Source organism: Rhinoraja longicauda, chromosome 5 (assembly GCF_053455715.1).
Source record: "Rhinoraja longicauda isolate Sanriku21f chromosome 5, sRhiLon1.1, whole genome shotgun sequence".
NCBI classification, from domain to species: Eukaryota; Metazoa; Chordata; class Chondrichthyes; order Rajiformes; family Arhynchobatidae; genus Rhinoraja; species Rhinoraja longicauda.
Window position 1 is genome coordinate 50,942,042 of NC_135957.1, and position 19,116 is coordinate 50,961,157.

Below are 19,116 nucleotides of genomic sequence, written 5' to 3' on the forward strand. Positions count from 1 at the left end.
GAATGTGTGATTGTTGCAATTCTTGCACCTAAGATTTTTTAAAGTTGTCATGGAGAGGTTATTTAGAAAATATTATTTTGTTAATCTGTGAAAACTAGTTAACTGCATATGTAAAGTGGCATCAACAGATGTGTTCAAAGTAGCCGTACCTTTGTAAGGGACCGTAAAGCATGTTTTCAAAGGAAGTATAATTTTTTATTGTAGTTTTTTTAAGTTTCATGATCACATGTGGAAAGCATGCTAATTTTATATGTAGGTAGTAATAGAACTTAGGTTCCGAAGAAAACACAAAAAAACCCTCTGCTTTACAAATTTGATCACTTGAACATTTATGGTTAAGTTTCTTGTTGACCAAAGTTGAGTCTCCTTTTTGGAAAAAAAAGCAAAATGACGTGTTTCTGAATATGTAGATTTGGGGAGAAGGGCAAATCATTGCAGTGCTTGGCATCTTTTTTTTTTACGCTACATGCAAATTAGGTGCTTTCTGAAATACCTCATTGCAGTGTGTTTAGGTTAGCATTTCATGCTTTGTTCATTTTCTTTTGCATGAGAAGCCTATCTTTGTGTTAATGTTCATTAGTGTAATAAGTGTCTACTTTACAGCACAAGCAACGTTGCCCAGTTTTGGAGGACCAGCTTGTGGATTTAGTGGTTTATGCTATGGAACGCTCAGAGACAGAAGAAAGAATTGATGATGGAGGCACCAGTCAATTGTTGTGGCAACACCTCTCCAGTCAGCTCATTTTCTTTGTATTGTTTCAATTTGCTAGCTTCCCACACATGGTGTTATCACTTCATCAAAAGGTATGTTTGGAGTACAGAAGTGTATAAATGTATCATTTCAGGCCTGCGTTGTGCTCAGTTCACCATTTAATCCATGATTATTAAGTGTATAGGAAGATATACTTTACAACTTAAAGGTTTTTGAATTAGCAGGTGACTGAGCCAATGACATAGAAGGGCTGACAACAAATGGAAAAAAAACTATGAAAATTGCACATTATTAAAGGGGTTTGGTTGACAACAAGCTCATGGCTAGATATTGATAAGCAAAAACAATTGGAGTCTGAAGAAGGATCTCGACCCAAAACGTCACCTAATCCTTTTCTCCAGATGTGCTGCCTGACCCGCTGAGTTAATCCAGCATGTTGTGTGTACCTTTGGTGTAAACCAGAATTTACAGTTCCTTCTTACATAAAAATTGCAGATGCTGAAAACCAGGCATAAAAATGAAAAATAGTGGACATGTTCAGCAGGCAATGACACACACACAGGAATGTGTTTGATGCTGAACTTTCATCAGAACTGGAAGAGAGAAAATATTTTTTCGGAGAATGGGAGGGTTAGAAAAAATTAATTTACATTACTTTTATTAAGGAAAGTGAAAGGAAAAGTATCAGCACAGTGGAGAAGAACTACTAATGATGATTAATGTTCAAAACAAAATATTATTTAAGCAATAATTGAACTGAAATTAGAAAAACTGCTTGAATCTCATAATACTGAAGTGGCTGACATCTGTGTATAGAACTGACATCTGTGTATAGATCTGAATTATCTGAAATGTAATTAAATAACCAATTATAGGAAAAAGTCAATGAAGAAAATAACTCATTTTACTTTGATTAACTTATTTTTTAGAATTCACAGCACAAAATAAAACAAAAATGCAGTGAGGAAATCATAGCAAACTGAATTGAAAGGTGACCTTGAATAAGTTAGTTGTTTTTTTAAATGAAATCATTATGTGATGATGAGCAGTGTGACTGATGTGGTAAAGGCAGCTGTTTGAATGGCATTTTAATAAAGCGTACTTTAAAGGTGTACTATGAAAATTAGAATGCATGTTGATAGAGGGAAAAAAGGCTTTTGTCCAAAAAAGCCGTGGATAGCACGCATCAAAGGTTTTTCACTGTACCTCGGTACACGTGACAATAAACGAAACTGAACTGTAAATGTAAACAAAAAACAGATTAGTAAGAACAGAAAGATATGGGGTGCAGCAATAAATCTTTAAAGCTGATAACTTGACAATGGAGCAAGTAAAGCTAATTTGTAATCTTTCATATTTGAGGTGCTGAATTTATTATAAGAAATAATTTTGATTGGTTTGAACACATTTGGAGTTTTACATGCCATTCTGGAAGTCTTAGTGCCAGGAGAATAATCAAGCATGGAAGTGATATAATGAAGGCTCACTGTCATACCTCTGATGGGCAAAATTACAACTAATATTGCTATGTGGCTCAGGAGCTGAATGTGTGCTCAATGTCCCTGTTCAGCCGTTAAATTACAATGCCCCTGTCATCATTTCCTCAAAGTTTTACAAAATCTTCTCCACGCTATCCATCATTTCAGGCATTTGCACAATGAGATCTGTAACTTGTACCACAATTGTAATTTTATTTTGAATTTTTATTTTCCCGTGCTCAATCATTACCTGGAAGTATTAAGCACTATCTCTGCATCTTTGTCTTTATCTTTTAGCTGGCAGGCCGAGGCTTAATTAAAGGCCGAGACCATCTGATGTGGGTTTTATTACAGTTCATTTCTGGCAGTATTCAGAAGAATGCGCTGGCTGACTTCCTTCCAGTGATGAAGCTGTTTGACCTTCTGTACCCAGAAAAAGAAGTAGGATTTATACATCAATTTACCATTCCTATTGAGAATGGTGGAGTTTGACCATTGCAGTTATTTGAGTAGTGAAAGAAGCAGCTTTCCAAATTTTCATGTGTGCTTATTTTTCTTTATTTGCAGTGTATTCCTGTACCTGACATTAGCAAGCCACAGTCAACTCATGCTTTTGCTATGACTTGTATCTGGATACATCTCAACAGGAAGGCTCAGAATGATAATTCCAAACTGCAGATACCCATCCCTCACTCTCTCAAACTCCACCATGAGTAAGCTGCTAAATGTAAAGTTCCTGTGTTTGCTATTCAGAGCAGTAGCCCTAATATTTAAATCGGAGGAAAAGATTAGAGCACATGTTGCCTGCATGGATGAAGGCATTAGGTTCCCTTTCTCCAGTATTGTCTAGATAGACATGGCGAGATTACTTCCTGGCATCAACATATATTTTAGCATGGGAGAAATGCAATTAAAATTAGGCAGTTTATGTATGGCTTTGTATAATAAACAATGTATATCTTTAAAGTGGGGATGAATAAAGGCTTAACATTAATAACAGATAAAGGCTTGCCGTCATCTTCAAACGAATGATCCAATACATTTAGAAGACCTATATTGGAAAATAAAATGACAGAATTTCCGTTGCGAGAGATAATTCTTAATGGTTAATAATAAATACAAGAAAGCAAAGTAATTAATAAATTGTGTTTCATTATTTCTAAACAGGTTTTTGCAGCAAAGTTTGAGAAATAAAAGCCTACAGATGAATGATTACAAGATTGCCTTGTTGTGCAATGCTTATTCCACTAATTCTGAGTACTTTACATTGCCTATGGGAGTATTGGTTGAAACAATATATGGGAATGGAAGCTTGAGGATATCTCTTCCAGGAACAAATTGCACAGCTTCAGGATCAATAACACCCTTGCGAATGAACTTATTGGATTCTCTAACAGTCCATGCCAAAATGAGGTAGTGATTAGTATTTAATCCTGATCAACTACTTTTTTTTTTTGTGAAAGATTACCTTATGCTCATTCTCATTATGTCCTTTGAGTGGCAAACTGAAAAATATGTTATAGTGATAGGAAGAAGCAATTCATAAAATAAGATATTATTTTAAAAAATAATGGGGAAGTCATAAATGACTAGACAAGACAAAAATGTTTTAATAATAACCATCTTGAACTATTAATAGCATGCATTAAAACTTAATTTATTTTAAGAGAAATGAAATGAGTTCATCCAAATGAAGTAGTAAACACATTTCTTGGACTCCAACAACATTAGGCTGAAAGATATTAAAAATATGTGTGGGCACTATTACCCTGACAACTTTATAATTTTATTGCATTCCACATAGTTTGTTTCATTTTATTCTACCTGTTGTTATTGCCTTTTTAATTCCTCAAAGGCTATCATTATTTTGATACAAATAAATGAAGAACACCACTGCTGCTCTTTAGCAATATTCTAAAGTTTGAATTTGATTGATTTAAGTATTCTGCATTTCAGCCTTATTCACAGCATAGCTACAAGGGTGATCAAACTAGCCCATGCCAAATCAAGCCTAGCATTGGCCCCAGCTCTGGTAGAAACTTACAGTCGTCTTCTGGTTTACATGGAGATTGAATCCCTTGGAATTAAAGGATTTATCAGTAAGTGAATCTATGAAGTCTAAATGAATAATTTTCATCCAGTTAATGAACTACTTTGAAGGTTAGTGTTGCATGTCTTTGAGATGGGTAAATAATTATATTTTAAGAACAGGAGAGCTCAATACTATGTTGATGGATGCTTGCGTTGTTTCTATCGCTTTTTTATTTGAATTAGACTTTTGGGCATTTCTTTAATCTATATGCAAATGTTAAATGCTGGGATCCAGTAGCATTCCAGGAGATTTACTCTGGGTCTTCCATTGCTAAACTTGTGGAAGATTGAAATTAGAGTGGCAGGGTGTGAGATCCCAAAACGTAGTGAGGCAGATAAGAAACTGTAAATTGAAATAGAAATCAATTATGTCCTGTAGACAAGACAGATGGGATCACAGCAGGGAGTGAGGAAAGACTGTTGGATTAATTTGTATTTATTTTAATGCAAGAGGTCTCACAGCTGAGGAGAATTAACTGAAAGCATGGAAAGGTACATGGGACTGGTATATTGTAGCCATTATGGAAGCCAAAGGACTGGCAACTCACTGTTGCTGGGTACAGGTGCTAATGGTTGGATAGAAGTGGAGACAAGTGAGTAGGGGACGTTGCATTTTTGATTAATGAGAACCACGGAAGCTGTCCAGGATGAAATTACTGGGGGATCAACCAGCAAGATAATGAGTGGAGCTGAGAAATAAGAAGGGGATGATCATCTTGTTGATAGAGTGCTATTGCCCCCCAAAAAATGATAGGATTGGGACTGCATAATACCAATGGGATGTAATTTGTTCAGTATGTTCAGGAACGTTTCCTCAAACAATATATGGAGGACATTACTAGGGAGGGGACAAAGCCTGACCCGCTCTTAGAAACTGCATGGCAAGTGATTGAAGTGACCATAGTTCTATTAGTTTCTAAAAATAGTTATTGAAAAGCACAGAACTTGTTCACAAGTTAATGTTCTAAATTGAGGCAAGGCGCATTTTGATGGTTTTAGACAGGAGTTTGATTGGAGTAGGTTGTTTCCAGTCATTATAGTAGAAGAGATTTAGGATATCTTAAAATGTATGAAGGAAGATAAAATTCTAGGCGCCCAATCTGGTATATTCAAGAAAACTGGGAAACGAGAGAAAAAAAATTGCTCGGGCCCTGGCTGAGATATGTATATCACCGTTAGCTATGAATGATATGCTGGAAGATTCGGTGTCCCAAACACAGATAAATGGGATTAATGAAGCTTGGTTTGGCAATAGGGCCCATGTGCTGTATGATTTTTGACTAAAAAGCATGCCCTCTTGTCTCGAGCCATCTGTACTGCATTTAAATTGTAAAGTTAGAGTATTCATAGTCCATTTGCTATGAAAATTCTTAACATTACTTTTGAAAGTAGCACTTGGAGATCACAATAATAGTGGTTTAGGAAAAATAATTATCTTGCTTCTCTAGTAATGGTTACTTTTCGATCACATTTTTTTTGCTTCAGGGCAAAATAAAATTAACTACCCATATGTGATCTGACGGCAATGTTGCAAAGATTAAGGAAAATAAAGGAATATTTGTCCCTATTTCAAATGCAAATAGTGTCTTAATAGTGCCATAATTTCTAGAACCTGTTTACAGCTAGCAAGAGTTAGAGTTAATTTATGAATTGAAATTAAAATTCTTTGTCATCTAAAAATGTGATTGGTGGAGTGGAAGCAATTTATTTGAGATCATGATGACTGCAGTTGTACATATGCCATACAGTTCTTTCATATAGTATGTGTCTCTTTTCTAGAATTTTAATTTTCTGAGCATACTTCTACTTCTAACAGTGCAGTCATGTGTAATTTTGGTATTTAATTTTGCAGTTGCATTTGTACCATTGAATAATGGCAAAGAATGACATTTCCAAGACAGCATCCCTATCCTTAAATTGTAATCTTTCATTGCAGGGCAATGGATGTAATACGTTTTTGAAAATATATTACATGGTTCCATGTTGTGTGCAAGTCAAGTTAACTTTCTACTTTCTCTTTAGGCCAGCTTTTACCAAATGTTTTCAAGTCACATGCATGGGGGATCTTGCACACTCTGCTGGAGATGTTTAGCTACCGCATGCATCACATCCAGCCCCACTATAGGGTGCAACTGTTAAGCCATCTTCATTCATTGGCAGCAGTGCCACATACCAATCAAAATCAACTTCACCTCTGGTAAGTTATTTGTAGTCTTTTCAAAGTATAAATGGGCTAGTATTTCAATGCACAAATCTTAAAATAGAAATAATATTGTAGAGAAGGTGAGGATTCTGTAATGCTTAAAATATGCCTTTGTTGAGTTTGTCTCTTAATTGAATAATGGAAATTTCAGCACAGAAATAAACTTGCACGCAGCTAGAGCTATCTTTATCTCACATACCCTGCTTTCTTCTGTTGAACTTCAGGTTCTTCATTTCAAATAGTTATCCAATTGCCTTACAATTTCTATCAGTAGTAATCTGGTAAAAGCATTCTACATTTTGATTGGTCAGAATCTAAATCTATCTTTTTTTTCTCTTGACTATGATGAGAATCTCATTTTGATGCTAATTCCTTAAATGGTGGAAGCATCCGTTTGTTATTCATGGTCATAAGAGTTTTTCATAATTTCAAAAGTTTATCCATGTTACAGGCAATCTGGTAATATGGATTTGAAGGCTGAGCTGTAGTCAGTGAGTAGCATCCTGACATAGGTATTCTTATTGTCGATATACTAGAGCTGAATGTAGTACAAGAGAGTTGACATCCTTCGTACACCTATTGAAGGTCTGTAATTTGTAATATCTGTAAAGTATGCAATCTGTAATATCCAATCTCATTTTGATTTCCAGACAAAAAAAGGGATCGTGCATTTTCCCTGACATGATTTTGTCATATCTAAAAACTTTATTCAAATGCCTAAGAATTCCAACAAATTTTATTTGTGTTTTTAAACGCTCATAGGATGTGACAAAACTTCTTGAAACACTACTTTTTGTTTATAAATTAAGAGTTGTATGCTTGGTCATATCAGAGGAAATCAGAATAGAAATGGAGTTCCTTATAGTTCACAACAAAAAGTGATGACAGATAGTTTTTGCTGAGGACATGAATAGACTAGTTAGATTTTCAAAACAATCTGTCAGGAATATTAATATTACCTTAAATGTTGTCAGTTGTTTATTGGTACCCATTGTTTATGCTGAAGATTTGCTGATTCAAATTTAATTGAAAAATTTAACAGAGGGAATAATCATTGGTGAAATGGTTGAGGCAGTGGTTGTCATTCATAAATCTCAACTAGGAAACAACTGGAAAATTGTATCATAAGCAACACTTTCTGTCTTTGATTATCTAGTGTTGAAAGCACCGCTCTCCGGCTCATCACGGCTTTAGGCAGTTCAGAGGTCCAGCCTCAGTTTACTCGTTTCCTCAGTGATCCTAAAACCGTTCTTTCTGCAGAGTCCGAGGAACTTAACAGAGCTCTAATTCTTACTCTAGCTAGGGCAACACATGTAACTGGTAAGTGCTAACATGTAAATTTTGTTTGTTGTCATTGTATTGTGAAATATCTATTTTTGGAATAGGTTTATTTTGTGTGAAATGTTCAGAATCCAATTTCCATTAAAAGTAAACATCAGTAAAAATTGTGGGTTTCATGCAAGTTACTTGAAGTCCATTATTTTCATTTCTAGGTGCTCTGCACATTAGGCATGGAGCACATGGAAAACCTTGGACATGACAGCTTGCTAAGATGCCAATTCCTCGGTTTTCCATGCCATTTGATCAGGTTCTCAATGGCCTGGTGAAGCCTGACGAGTGATGGCACCTCAACAGATCCAGGTCTAATGAAAACTCCAACCTTAGGTCCCCATTAAGTGATTTATTTTACCCATTTCCCCTTCAGTCTCCTAAAGGCCATAGTAGTAATTTGGCCTCGCCACCCGGCCTCACAATCATCACCAAACCAACCTCTTGTCCACTAATCTCCATGACTACCTACTCCTAGTCACAAAAAGCAATTGCATTCCTCTGACTTTCCATGCACCAAGATGGAACATCTTATGTTCATAAGTGATAGGAGCAGCATTATGCCATTCGGCCCATCTAGTCTACTCTGCCATTCATTCATGGCCAATCTATCTTCCCCTCTTAACCCAATTCTCCTGCCTTCTCCCCATAATCTCTGACACCTGTACCAATCAAGAATCTATCTATCTCTGCCTTAAACATATCCATTGACAGCCTTCTATGGCAATGAATCCATTGAAACCAGCCTTCCGCAGGTTGCCAGTAGCCATGGTACTGAATTTATAGCAGGTTAATCGTGGCACAGTGTTAGCAACTTGAACAACTGAGATGTGGAAAGACAGTTAGTGATTAATCTAATTTTGACGTGTTAAACTGATTTATTTTTTGCAATTATTATTTCGTTTTATTAGATGTTCAGTTAATTGTTTTTAAATGTCTGATGTCAACATCCCAGCAATTTGACAGCGAGTTCAGCCTGGAGAGTGGCAGAGCAGCCTGCTAATGTATTTCTCTGGGTTTGACCATGATCTCGCCAATCAGTTTCAAGCTTTCATTCAGGAAGCTCCCAACAGGGGATCGGCTCATGGAAAGAACGGGTGTGATGGATAGATGAGAAATAGGTCTTCCTGCAGCCAGAGAATTCAGAATCATGGTTGCTGAATGCTGCCTTTCAGATCCAATATTGTCACCAAATACCACATCCTTAATAATTCTGTAGAGTCTACTATTTTTTAATGTTTATCATCCTTTAAAAAAATTATAGACTTTTTTACAGGCTCAGAATCTATACAAGGAACCTGGTGTAAAGACATTCTACAGACAATCATGGTTTTCACCCCTCACAACTGGGCTTCACACACTCTCAGCTGTTTCCCGGCTCCATTGCAGGTAAGGTCATTTTTAGTTTGAGTTTTGGAGTTAAATTTTAAATGTTAGAATGGTGTGACAGTAAACAAGATGGCAACCCTGCTAACAAAACTCTTTAATCTGAAGTATATTGTTGTGCATTCCACTTTTTACTATGTTCTGCACCAAATGGTCAAAGGTTCATGAAGAATCACTTTTAGAGTAGATAATAATTTGATGCTAACTTAAGATGGCTTCCAAAGAGGAGCCTCTTTCTGCTTGTCTGAGATCTTGCTTAAGGCATCTACGTAAGAATATAAGTTTAAAATAAAAAAGCCTTTCACTTTATAATTTATCAGGAAGGGAAATTTGACGGGCAAATGGAACCTGGTAGGTGAAAGTATGGGATAAAAAGTGAACTAAGGCAGAAGAAAGAAGGAACCCATGTGGATGGGTATGAGATTGATGAACAGATAGAACCAGGTGGGGGACTGTGAAGTGGGAGAGGGATGGAAAAAATGAACAGAAAAAGAGGGAATGTGGGTGAACAGATGGGAGTGGGAAATGAATGCAGAGGAGGCAAGTTACTTAATTAGAAAATTCTGTGTCCATGCCATTGGGTTGTCAGCTGCCCATGCGGAATACAAGATGTTGTTCTCCTAGTTTGTTTTTCACCTCACCCTGGCAGTGGAGAGATGTGAGGACAGACAGGTTGAGAGAAATTGAAATGATATGCAGCTGGAAGCTCAAGTTGGCCTTTGCGGACCGAATGCATCACCAACACTGAATGAAATAGACAAGGTTTGCATGCATCTCTGTCACATCTGGAATGACCGTTTAGGCCATAGACGGTTGTGAGGGAGGAGGTAAAGGAAGAAGTGTTGCACCTTTTCCAATTGCAGGGGGAAATGCACACGGTGGGAAGAGGTGGGTGGGAAGGGATGAGCAGACCAGAGTCACAGAGTGCATAGTCCCTGAAGGATGGAGAGAAGGGAAGATGTGGGTGTTGGTGTGATACTTATGACTAATATTTTGTTCCTCTAATTATTCCATGGTTCCCTTATCACTTAAACTCTTCCAGTTCTACCCTACAACAAACCTCCCTTCCCTCTTCCCCGACCTCAGTACTTGCTTAAATCTCTAACACTTTCTTCTTCTGGAGAATTGTCATCACCTGGAAATTTTAATTTTATTTCTTGCATCGTATGCTGCATGTTCTGATGATTATATCTACCATTCTATTTTGGTTTAAGACATAGAATCAGAATTGCACACATAAGGATTCGCAAAAGAGCCAAATATATTGTGGAAATGGATTTCACTTGCATTAAATCAATTCCACAATGTTTCTGCAGAGTAAGTCATAAGGAACGCCAGAGTATTATTTTATTAAATTAAATTCACTTTGCACAGAAACTCATTTGGTAAATTTATTTTCAGGTTCTGGTTTTAGATTTTGTTCGTAGAGTGATAGAATGATACAGCACGGAAACAGGCCCTTTGGGCCACTTGCCCACACCGGCCAACATGTCCCAGCTACACTAGTCCCACCTGCCTGCGTTTGACCCATATTCTTCCAAACCTGGCCTATCCATGTACTTGTCTAACTGTTTCTTAAAAGTTGGAATAATCCCTGCCTCTACTACATCCACTGGCAGCTTGGTCCATACATCCACCACCCTTTGTATGAACATGTTACCCCTCAGATTCCTATTAAATCTTTTCCCCTTCACCTTAAACCTTTGTCCTCTGGTCCTCGATTCACCTACTCTGAGCAAGAGACGATGGACCCCAAAATTAACTCAAGGAACCCCAAAACACATGCTCTAATCCATCCACTAATCATGGGAGTTATACAGTATATTAGGAGTGAACAAAACAAAGCATTAAGACTAAGAATATAAAAATCAAAAGTGCTGGAAACTTCTAAATATACTAACGTACTTTAATTAGAAAACTCCTGAGTCAAAAATCTATAAACATGACAAATTCACAGCGAATGTCATGATTTTTGTAAAGTGGAAGCCAGATTAGAAGAAAAAATGGATATATCTCTGGTATCTGAAATGCAAATGACATTAGAAAGGAAGAGATGTTTTCCTTTGTCATGTAGACAATGCAATTAGCCGGATGATACTTCAGTTTTCAAAATTATCTACATTTATGAATACGGTTCTATTCAAGGGAACACCCATCGTGCTGGTTAAGTGGCTGTAAAGTACATGCAGTGTTATTCAATGGTACATTTCAGAATAAGACTTACCACAGATCGGGTAATTCTTGAAGTGTTGTTTATGTTTACCGTAATATTTTTCAATGATGATTAATTTTAATGTATATCCACTATGCAGGGCAGATTATTGTCCGAATTACAAGAAGTTAAGAAAGTGGAATATGTAGCTGGACCTGGATATGCTTTGCATCAATGATGAAATAAGCAAGCAGATGGCTTGGAAAGCAAATATTACTTTGATCTTCATAGTGAGAGGAATTGAGATCAAGAGTAGGGATGCCTTACTGCAATTTTTCAGGGACTTTGTGAGACCATGCTTTGACAATTGGGTGCAGATTTGGCCTCTTCATGAATATGTATGTGCTTTCGATAGATTGAAATTTCTCCAGAAGGATTACAGGGATGGAAACCTGATAAATTAGGAACGATTGGGACATTTAGGCTTATCTTCATTGGAGCCCGGAAGAATGAAGAGGAACCTCATTAGAACTTATAAAATGCTTGTGCGAGTGGATAGATGAAATGCAGGAAAGATGTTTCCGAGGAAGGGGAAGTCGAGAACCAGGGGTGACAGTTTAAAGATGGCCATTAGGACTGAGAGGAGGAGAAATTTCATCCAAAATGTGGTAAACCTGTATAAATTTCATCCACTGAAGGTAGTGAGACTAAATCATTAGCGTTATTGATTAGTACTAAAGAGATCAGGGGAAATGGGCACAAAACAAGAACTGAGTACTGAATTTGGATGATCGCCAATAATCACTTTGAAGGGCCAAATGCCCTACCATTGCTCCTGACTTGAAACTGCTTTTAAAACAATTGGAGGATAAAGACGAGATTTTAATCCAGGAGCAACATGAGATCAAAACTAGTTCAGCTAGATTTAATGACCATCATTGAAGCGTGATGTATTCAAGTCCTGAGAAGAATTGTGCAATCACATTTTTTTATGTGCTTTTAATGTGTTGAAATTATGTGTTGAAATTTATTAACAATATATTTTATCTGCCTTAGGCTTTTTTTAAACAAAACAATGTACCTCAGGAAAGTAGATTTAATTTAAAAAAGAATGTGGAAGAAGAATATAGGAAGTGGAAATCCATGACCGATGAGAACGATATCATCACTCACTTCTCCATGCAAGGTTCCCCACCACTCTTCCTCTGTCTGCTTTGGAAAATGTTGTTGGATATGGACCACATTAATCAGATTGGCTATAGGTAAACGTCAATGGATGACTTTCTACAAATTTTGTGGATAAAATTAGAAATGCTACCTATATGTTTGAATAACTCTGCAGAATACCCACATTGCAGATTTTCTAAATAATATTGTTGAGGTCATTAACTCATCTGATCCACTTCTTTACCAATTCATATGTCATTCTCTCAATTGAACACTGAATTGTTCACGGGCTATTGTTTCGTGCATGAGTTACCAGGTTTGAATTGGCTGTTGTCTTTCGTTTGAAGAATAATTTTTGCCTCTACCACTTTTAAAGAATTGAGACGCTTTGTTGCAGCTGTACAAAACATTGATTAGACTGCCCTTAGGGTATTGCGTATCCTTCACCAAATCACAGCATGGACGTGGTAACAATAGAGAGAGTGCAAAAGTGATTCACCAGGATGTCACCTGGATTGAAGATCTATAATCTTTTTAGGTGAGATTAGATAGGCTGGAGCTTTATAAAATTATGAGAGATATTGATAGGATAGATAGTCAGGGTTTTTAATTCCATGGGCAGGGGGATCTAGAATTGGAGAGCACAACAGAGAGGAGAATATTAAAGAAGATCTGAGGGATGTTTTTCCTGCAGAGGGTGGTGGTTATCTAGAACAAACTGCTAGAGGAGGTGGTAGAGGCAGAAACAATTGCAACATTTAATAGGTATTTGGAAGATAGTTCCATCGGAAAAGCATAGAGGGTTAAGGTCCTAATTCTGCAAAATGGGATTAGCGTAAATGACAAGGACAATATTATAAGAAAATAACTGCAGATGCTGGTACAAATCGATTTATTCACAAAATGCTGGAGTAACTCAGCAGGTCAGGCAGCATCTCGGGAGAGAAGGAATGGGTGACGTTTCGGGTCGAGACCCTTCTTCAGACTGATGTCGGGGGTGGGACAAAGGAAGGATATAGGTGGAGACAGGAAGATAGAGGGAGATCTGGGAAGGAGGAGGGGAAGGGAGGGACAGAGGAGCTATCTGAAGTTGGAGAAGTCGACGTTCATACCACCGGGCCGCAAACTGCCCAGGCGAAATATGAGGTGCTGCTCCTCCAATTTCCGGCGGGCCTCACTATGGCACTGGAGGAGGCCCATGACAGAGAGGTCAGACTGGGAATGGGAGGGGGAGTTAAAGTGCTGGGCCACCGGGAGATCAGTTGCGTTAATGCGGACCGAGCGCAGGTGTTCAGCGAAGCGATCGCCGAGCCTGCGCTTAGTTTCGCCGATATAAATAAGTTGACATCTAGAGCAGCGGATGCAGTAGATGAGGTTGGAGGAGGTGCAGGTGAACCTCTGTCTCACCTGGAAAGACTGTTTGGGTCCTTTGATGGAGTTGAGGGGGGAGGTAAAGGGACAGGTGTTGCATCTCGTGCGGTTGCAAGGGAAAGTGCCCGGGGTTAGGGTGGTTTGGGTAGGAAGGGACGAGTGGACCAGGGAGTTGCGGAGGGAACGGTCTCTGCGGAACGCAGAGAGGGGAGGGGATGGGAAGATATGGCCAGTGGTGGGGTCCTGTTGTAGGTGACGGAAATGTTGGTGGATGATATGTTGGATCCGCTGGCTGGTGGGGTGGAAGGTGAGAATGAGGGGGATCCTGTCCTTGTTACGAGTGGGGGGAGGGGGAGCAAGAGCGGAGCTGCGGGATGTAGAAGAGACCCTAGTGAGAGCCTCATCTATAATGGAGGAGGGGAAGCCCTGTTTTCTGAAAAACGAGGACATCTCGGAAGCCCTAGTCTGAAACACCTCATCCCGGGCGCAGATGCGGCGTAGACGGAGGAATTGGGAGTAGGGGATAGACTTTTTGCAGGGGACCAGGTGGGAAGAAGTGTAGTCCAGATAGCTGTGCGAGTCGGTGGGCTTGTGGCTTGTGGGTTTACTACAAGCCCACCGACTCGCACAGCTATCTGGACTACACTTCTTCCCACCCGGTCCCCTGCAAAAAGTCTATCCCCTACTCCCAATTCCTCCGTCTACGCCGCATCTGCGCCCGGGATGAGGTGTTTCAGACTAGGGCTTCCGAGATGTCCTCGTTTTTCAGAAAACGGGGCTTCCCCTCCTCCATTATAGATGAGGCTCTCACTAGGGTCTCTTCTACATCCCGCAGCTCCGCTCTTGCTCCCCCTCCCCCCACTCGCAACAAGGACAGGATCCTCCTCGTTCTCACCTTCCACCCCACCAGCCAGCGGATCCAACATATCATCCACCAACATTTCCGTCACCTACAACAGGACCCCACCACTGGCCATATCTTCCCATCCCCTCCCCTCTCTGCGTTCCGCAGAGACCGTTCCCTCCGCAACTCCCTGGTCCACTCGTCCCTTCCTACCCAAACCACCCTAACCCCGGGCACTTTCCCTTGCAACCGCACGAGATGCAACACCTGTCCCTTTACCTCCCCCCTCAACTCCATCAAAGGACCCAAACAGTCTTTCCGGGTGAGACAGAGGTTCACCTGCACCTCCTCCAACCTCATCTACTGCATCCGCTGCTCTAGATGTCAACTTATTTATATCGGCGAAACCAAGCGCAGGCTCGGCGATCGCTTCGCTGAACACCTGCGCTCGGTCCGCATTAACGCAACTGATCTCCCGGTGGCCCAGCACTTTAACTCCCCCTCCCATTCCCAGTCTGACCTCTCTGTCATGGGCCTCCTCCAGTGCCATAGTGAGGCCCGCCGGAAATTGGAGGAGCAGCACCTCATATTTCGCCTGGGCAGTTTGCGGCCCGGTGGTATGAACGTCGACTTTTACAACTTCAGATAGCTCCTCTGTCCCTCCGTTCCCCTCCTCCTTCCCAGATCTCCCTCTATCTTCCTGTCTCCACCTATATCCTTCCTTTGTCCCACCCCCGACATCAGTCTGAAGAAGGGTCTCGACCCGAAACGTCACCCATTCCTTCTCTCCCGAGATGCTGCCTGACCTGCTGAGTTACTCCAGCATTTTGTGAATGACAAGATGGGCTTTACTATGAAAAATTGGCATGCATAAACCCACAATGTTTCTGTGGCACGTTTTTGGTACCAAAATAATACCAATTATCTGCCATTTTCTAATATTGTTTAATCTACAGTCTATATTTAATTAGTAATTTCTTCCCATAGAGCTCGGCATAGAACACTTGTTTCGAGTGTCTTGTGAATATCTGTCTTGGGAATACAGATAACGTGACGTGCCCAATGTAGCTGAATGAATGTACTTAGGTTGACAGTCCTCCAGATGTTGGCCTGGCTAGTTGGTTTGTCTTTCCAGTGAACTTGGAGGATTTTGCAGAGATAGCGTCAATGTTATTTTCTTCTGTCCTAAGATGTTTGCTGTTGATAGTCAAAACCTTCAAGCATATTTCAAAGTGCTGGGATTAATGTGCTCAATTGCCCATGAATGTTTTGCCAAATCCAAGATCTTGATCTGCAAACATCTTTTTCCTCGATTGGGGAGAGGTGGTGTTGGTGCTTTGAAAACAGTAGTAAATTTCATTATCGATGTCTGTCTTTGCTGAGATGAGAGGTTGTCCACCTTTTCTAGAATCTCATCGTGAATTGTTCTTGTTAGGCGGTGGCATGAAATAATAGGGACAGCTTTATTTTGAGGGTGAACACAAAATGCTGGAGTAACCTAGTGGGTCAGGCAGCATCTCTGGAGAAAAGGAATAGGTGACATCTTGGGTCAAGACCCTTCTTCAGAACTGTGAGTCAGGGGCGAGGGAAACTAAAGATATGAGGAGGTACAAAGAACAAATGAATGAAAGGTAAGCAAAAGGACATTGAGGATGTTGGCTTGGAGCTTTGCTTCTAAGAGCATGCAAATGCTAGAGTTGTCTCCACGCTGTAATTCATTGAGCTTTGGACATCCTTAGTTATAGAGTGTAATCTCCAAATGTTGAATAGTTTCAAGGAAACAATTTAAGCCTGTTCTCAAAACCTCCTTGAAGAAATGCAACATTTCCACTGCTGGTAATCTCTGGCCCATGACTACTCAAAGTGGGGAAGTGCAATCAGAATGATATTAAGAACCTCAAGATTAAGCATTGGGAGCAAACAGTGTAACTGCATAAGTAGCAGAAGGAATGTACCACTCATAAACCAGTTTCAGTTTAGTTTATTGTCACGGGTACTGTGAAAAGCTTTTGTTGCTGGCTAACCAGTCAGCAGAAAGACAATACATGATTACAATCGAGCCATTTACAGTGTATAGGTACATGATAAGGGAATAAAGTATAGTGCAAGGTAAAGCCAGTAAAGTCCAATCAAAGATAGTCCGAGGGTCACCAATGAGGTAGATAGCGGCACGGTAGCGCAGCGGTAGAGTTGCTGCTTTACAGCGAATGCAGCGCCGGAGACTCAGGTTCGATCCTGACTACGGGTGCTGCACTGTAAGGAGTTTGTACGTTCTCCCCGTGACCTGCGTGGGTTTTCTCCGAGATCTTCGGTTTCCTCCCACACTCCAAAGACGTACAGGTATGTAGGTTAATTAGCTGGGTAAAAGTAAAAAAATTGTCCCTAGTGGGTGTAGGATAGTGTTAATGTACGGGGATCGTTGGGCGGCACGGACTTGGTGGGCCGAAAAGGCCTGTTTCCGGCTGTATATATATGATATGATATGATATGATAGTAGTTTAGGACTGCTCTCTAGTTGTGGTAGGATGATTCACTCAAACAGCTCCCTGCTTTGGCCCCACCCTATCTGCGGAAGTGTTTGTGAAAGTTAGTCATCCTCAATTCCGAGGGACTGCCTAAGAAGAGTTTAATACTGTATTAATGTAGATGATAGATTTCTACCTACAACATCTTGTTTCTTATATTTGTCTGTTTTCAATACCTTAAAATGTTTCTATAATTATTTGTCTTTTTCAATAGCACTATGATTTAATCTCTTAAATTGCAGTCTTCCCTTAAGATTATACCTGTTCAACTTGTTTCCATTGTTTAATGCAATATAATGTCAGTTACATATTTGAAAAGTGAAATGCATGTAGTTTTATTGCACATTGTAAGATTTTAGAATTCTAAAATTTTGCAGATATCCATTTTATTACTTGTTTGTTTTTGCCAGTATTGGCAAAATTATGTATTTACCAGTTATGTAACTTTCTTGTAAATTATGTACATTTCCTTAAATGCAGAGTGTTGGAGAGAATAGGAGCTAGAGCTTTGGTAGCTCATGTTCGAACATTTGCCGATTTCCTTGTTTATGAGTTTTCAACCTCTGCTGGAGGACAACAGTTGAACAAATGCATTGAAATCCTCAATGATATGGTGTGGAAATACAACATTGTCACCTTGGACAGACTGATTTTGTGTTTGGTAAGTCCACTATTACTCGTTTTTCATGTTCATGAATCATACTACGCAGTTGATATTTCAGACTAATGGGTGTTAGTGATCATAGCACTAATCGAAAATTAAACAAATGCGTGTTTTAGAATGTAATGTTTAAAACTTCAACATAATCATCGCTTTATTTATGACCTTAATGCTCCAAAGATACAAACTAAAAATTTGTTCAGCAATTTTGTCAACTGCTGTCACATTTGAGTCCTTCCAGATGTGGCCAGGCAACAATTAATTGGGATTTAGAATCTGTGATTCTGGTTGTCTTCCTTTAAAGCACAATTGCTTATTAGAAATGCTTTTTGGGAATTTCTAAAGTGCATTTATATAATTCATGGTACAAACAGTGTCTGCTTTTTATATAAAAAACAAATTAAAATTGTTTTTAAATGTAGGCTTTGCGAAGTCATGAAGGAAATGAAGCCCAGGTCTGTTACTTCATTATTCAGTTGCTGCTGTTGAAACCAAATGATTTTAGGAATAGGGTGAGTGATTTTGTGAAGGAAAATTCTCCAGAGCATTGGCTGCAGGATGATTGGCACACAAAACACATGAACTACCACAAGGTGAGTGTCCTTCTTACTGATTCTTTATTTCAGATATTTCCATCAGCGTTGTTGTATGTGTCACATTTATTCTCCTGATTCACACTGTATCAGGGTGAATATATTATCCAAACATAGAATAAATAGTACAGGAACAGGGCCTTCAGCCCACAATGTCTCTGCTGAACATGATACAAAATTAAACTAATCCCATCTGCCTGCCTATCCCTGCAATTTTGACATATTTATATACCAATCTAAAAGCCTCTTAACCGTTTCTTTTAAAACTTTCAGTATTTCAACAATGTCACTCTAGGTGTGTGCATAATTAGAAATGCTAACTTTTTGAGCCAAAAAAATCTTGTCAGCACCCATGTAGCTAGGCTTTGGAACATCTATGCTGATGATGCACAGCATTTTAGGAGGAGGGCCAGATTGAGGATTTTTTTTTTTTTTTAATCAAAAAAATACTTTATTCTAGTAATAAATATCATTTACAAAACATCATTTTTAAACAAACCCATCCGACATTTCCGGAGGTTACATATTCAATACAGGCATTTACTTAGACATTTACATACATTTACATACATATCCCTTATTTGGAGGGGCGTCTCTCTCCACC

The 19,116-nt window shown here is 39.2% G+C and overlaps 1 protein-coding gene across 3 annotated transcripts in view; it reads left to right on the forward strand.

The window, feature by feature from the left end:
• The window catches only part of med23 (mediator complex subunit 23), a 68,512-nt gene that overhangs the window by 22,444 nt on the left and 26,952 nt on the right, over positions 1 to 19,116 (forward strand). For 2 of the 3 annotated variants that reach the window (XM_078399514.1, XM_078399516.1), the window contains 11 exons: positions 604 to 804; positions 2,488 to 2,631; positions 2,758 to 2,903; positions 3,358 to 3,603; positions 4,147 to 4,289; positions 6,304 to 6,478; positions 7,641 to 7,804; positions 9,078 to 9,202; positions 12,408 to 12,613; positions 17,739 to 17,919; positions 18,342 to 18,512. In XM_078399514.1, the coding sequence (XP_078255640.1) occupies positions 604 to 804; positions 2,488 to 2,631; positions 2,758 to 2,903; positions 3,358 to 3,603; positions 4,147 to 4,289; positions 6,304 to 6,478; positions 7,641 to 7,804; positions 9,078 to 9,202; positions 12,408 to 12,613; positions 17,739 to 17,919; positions 18,342 to 18,512 (1,902 nt within the window). The remainder of the gene's footprint in view (positions 1 to 603; positions 805 to 2,487; positions 2,632 to 2,757; positions 2,904 to 3,357; positions 3,604 to 4,146; positions 4,290 to 6,303; positions 6,479 to 7,640; positions 7,805 to 9,077; positions 9,203 to 12,407; positions 12,614 to 17,738; positions 17,920 to 18,341; positions 18,513 to 19,116) is intronic. The other variant, XM_078399515.1, reaches the window with a different exon arrangement.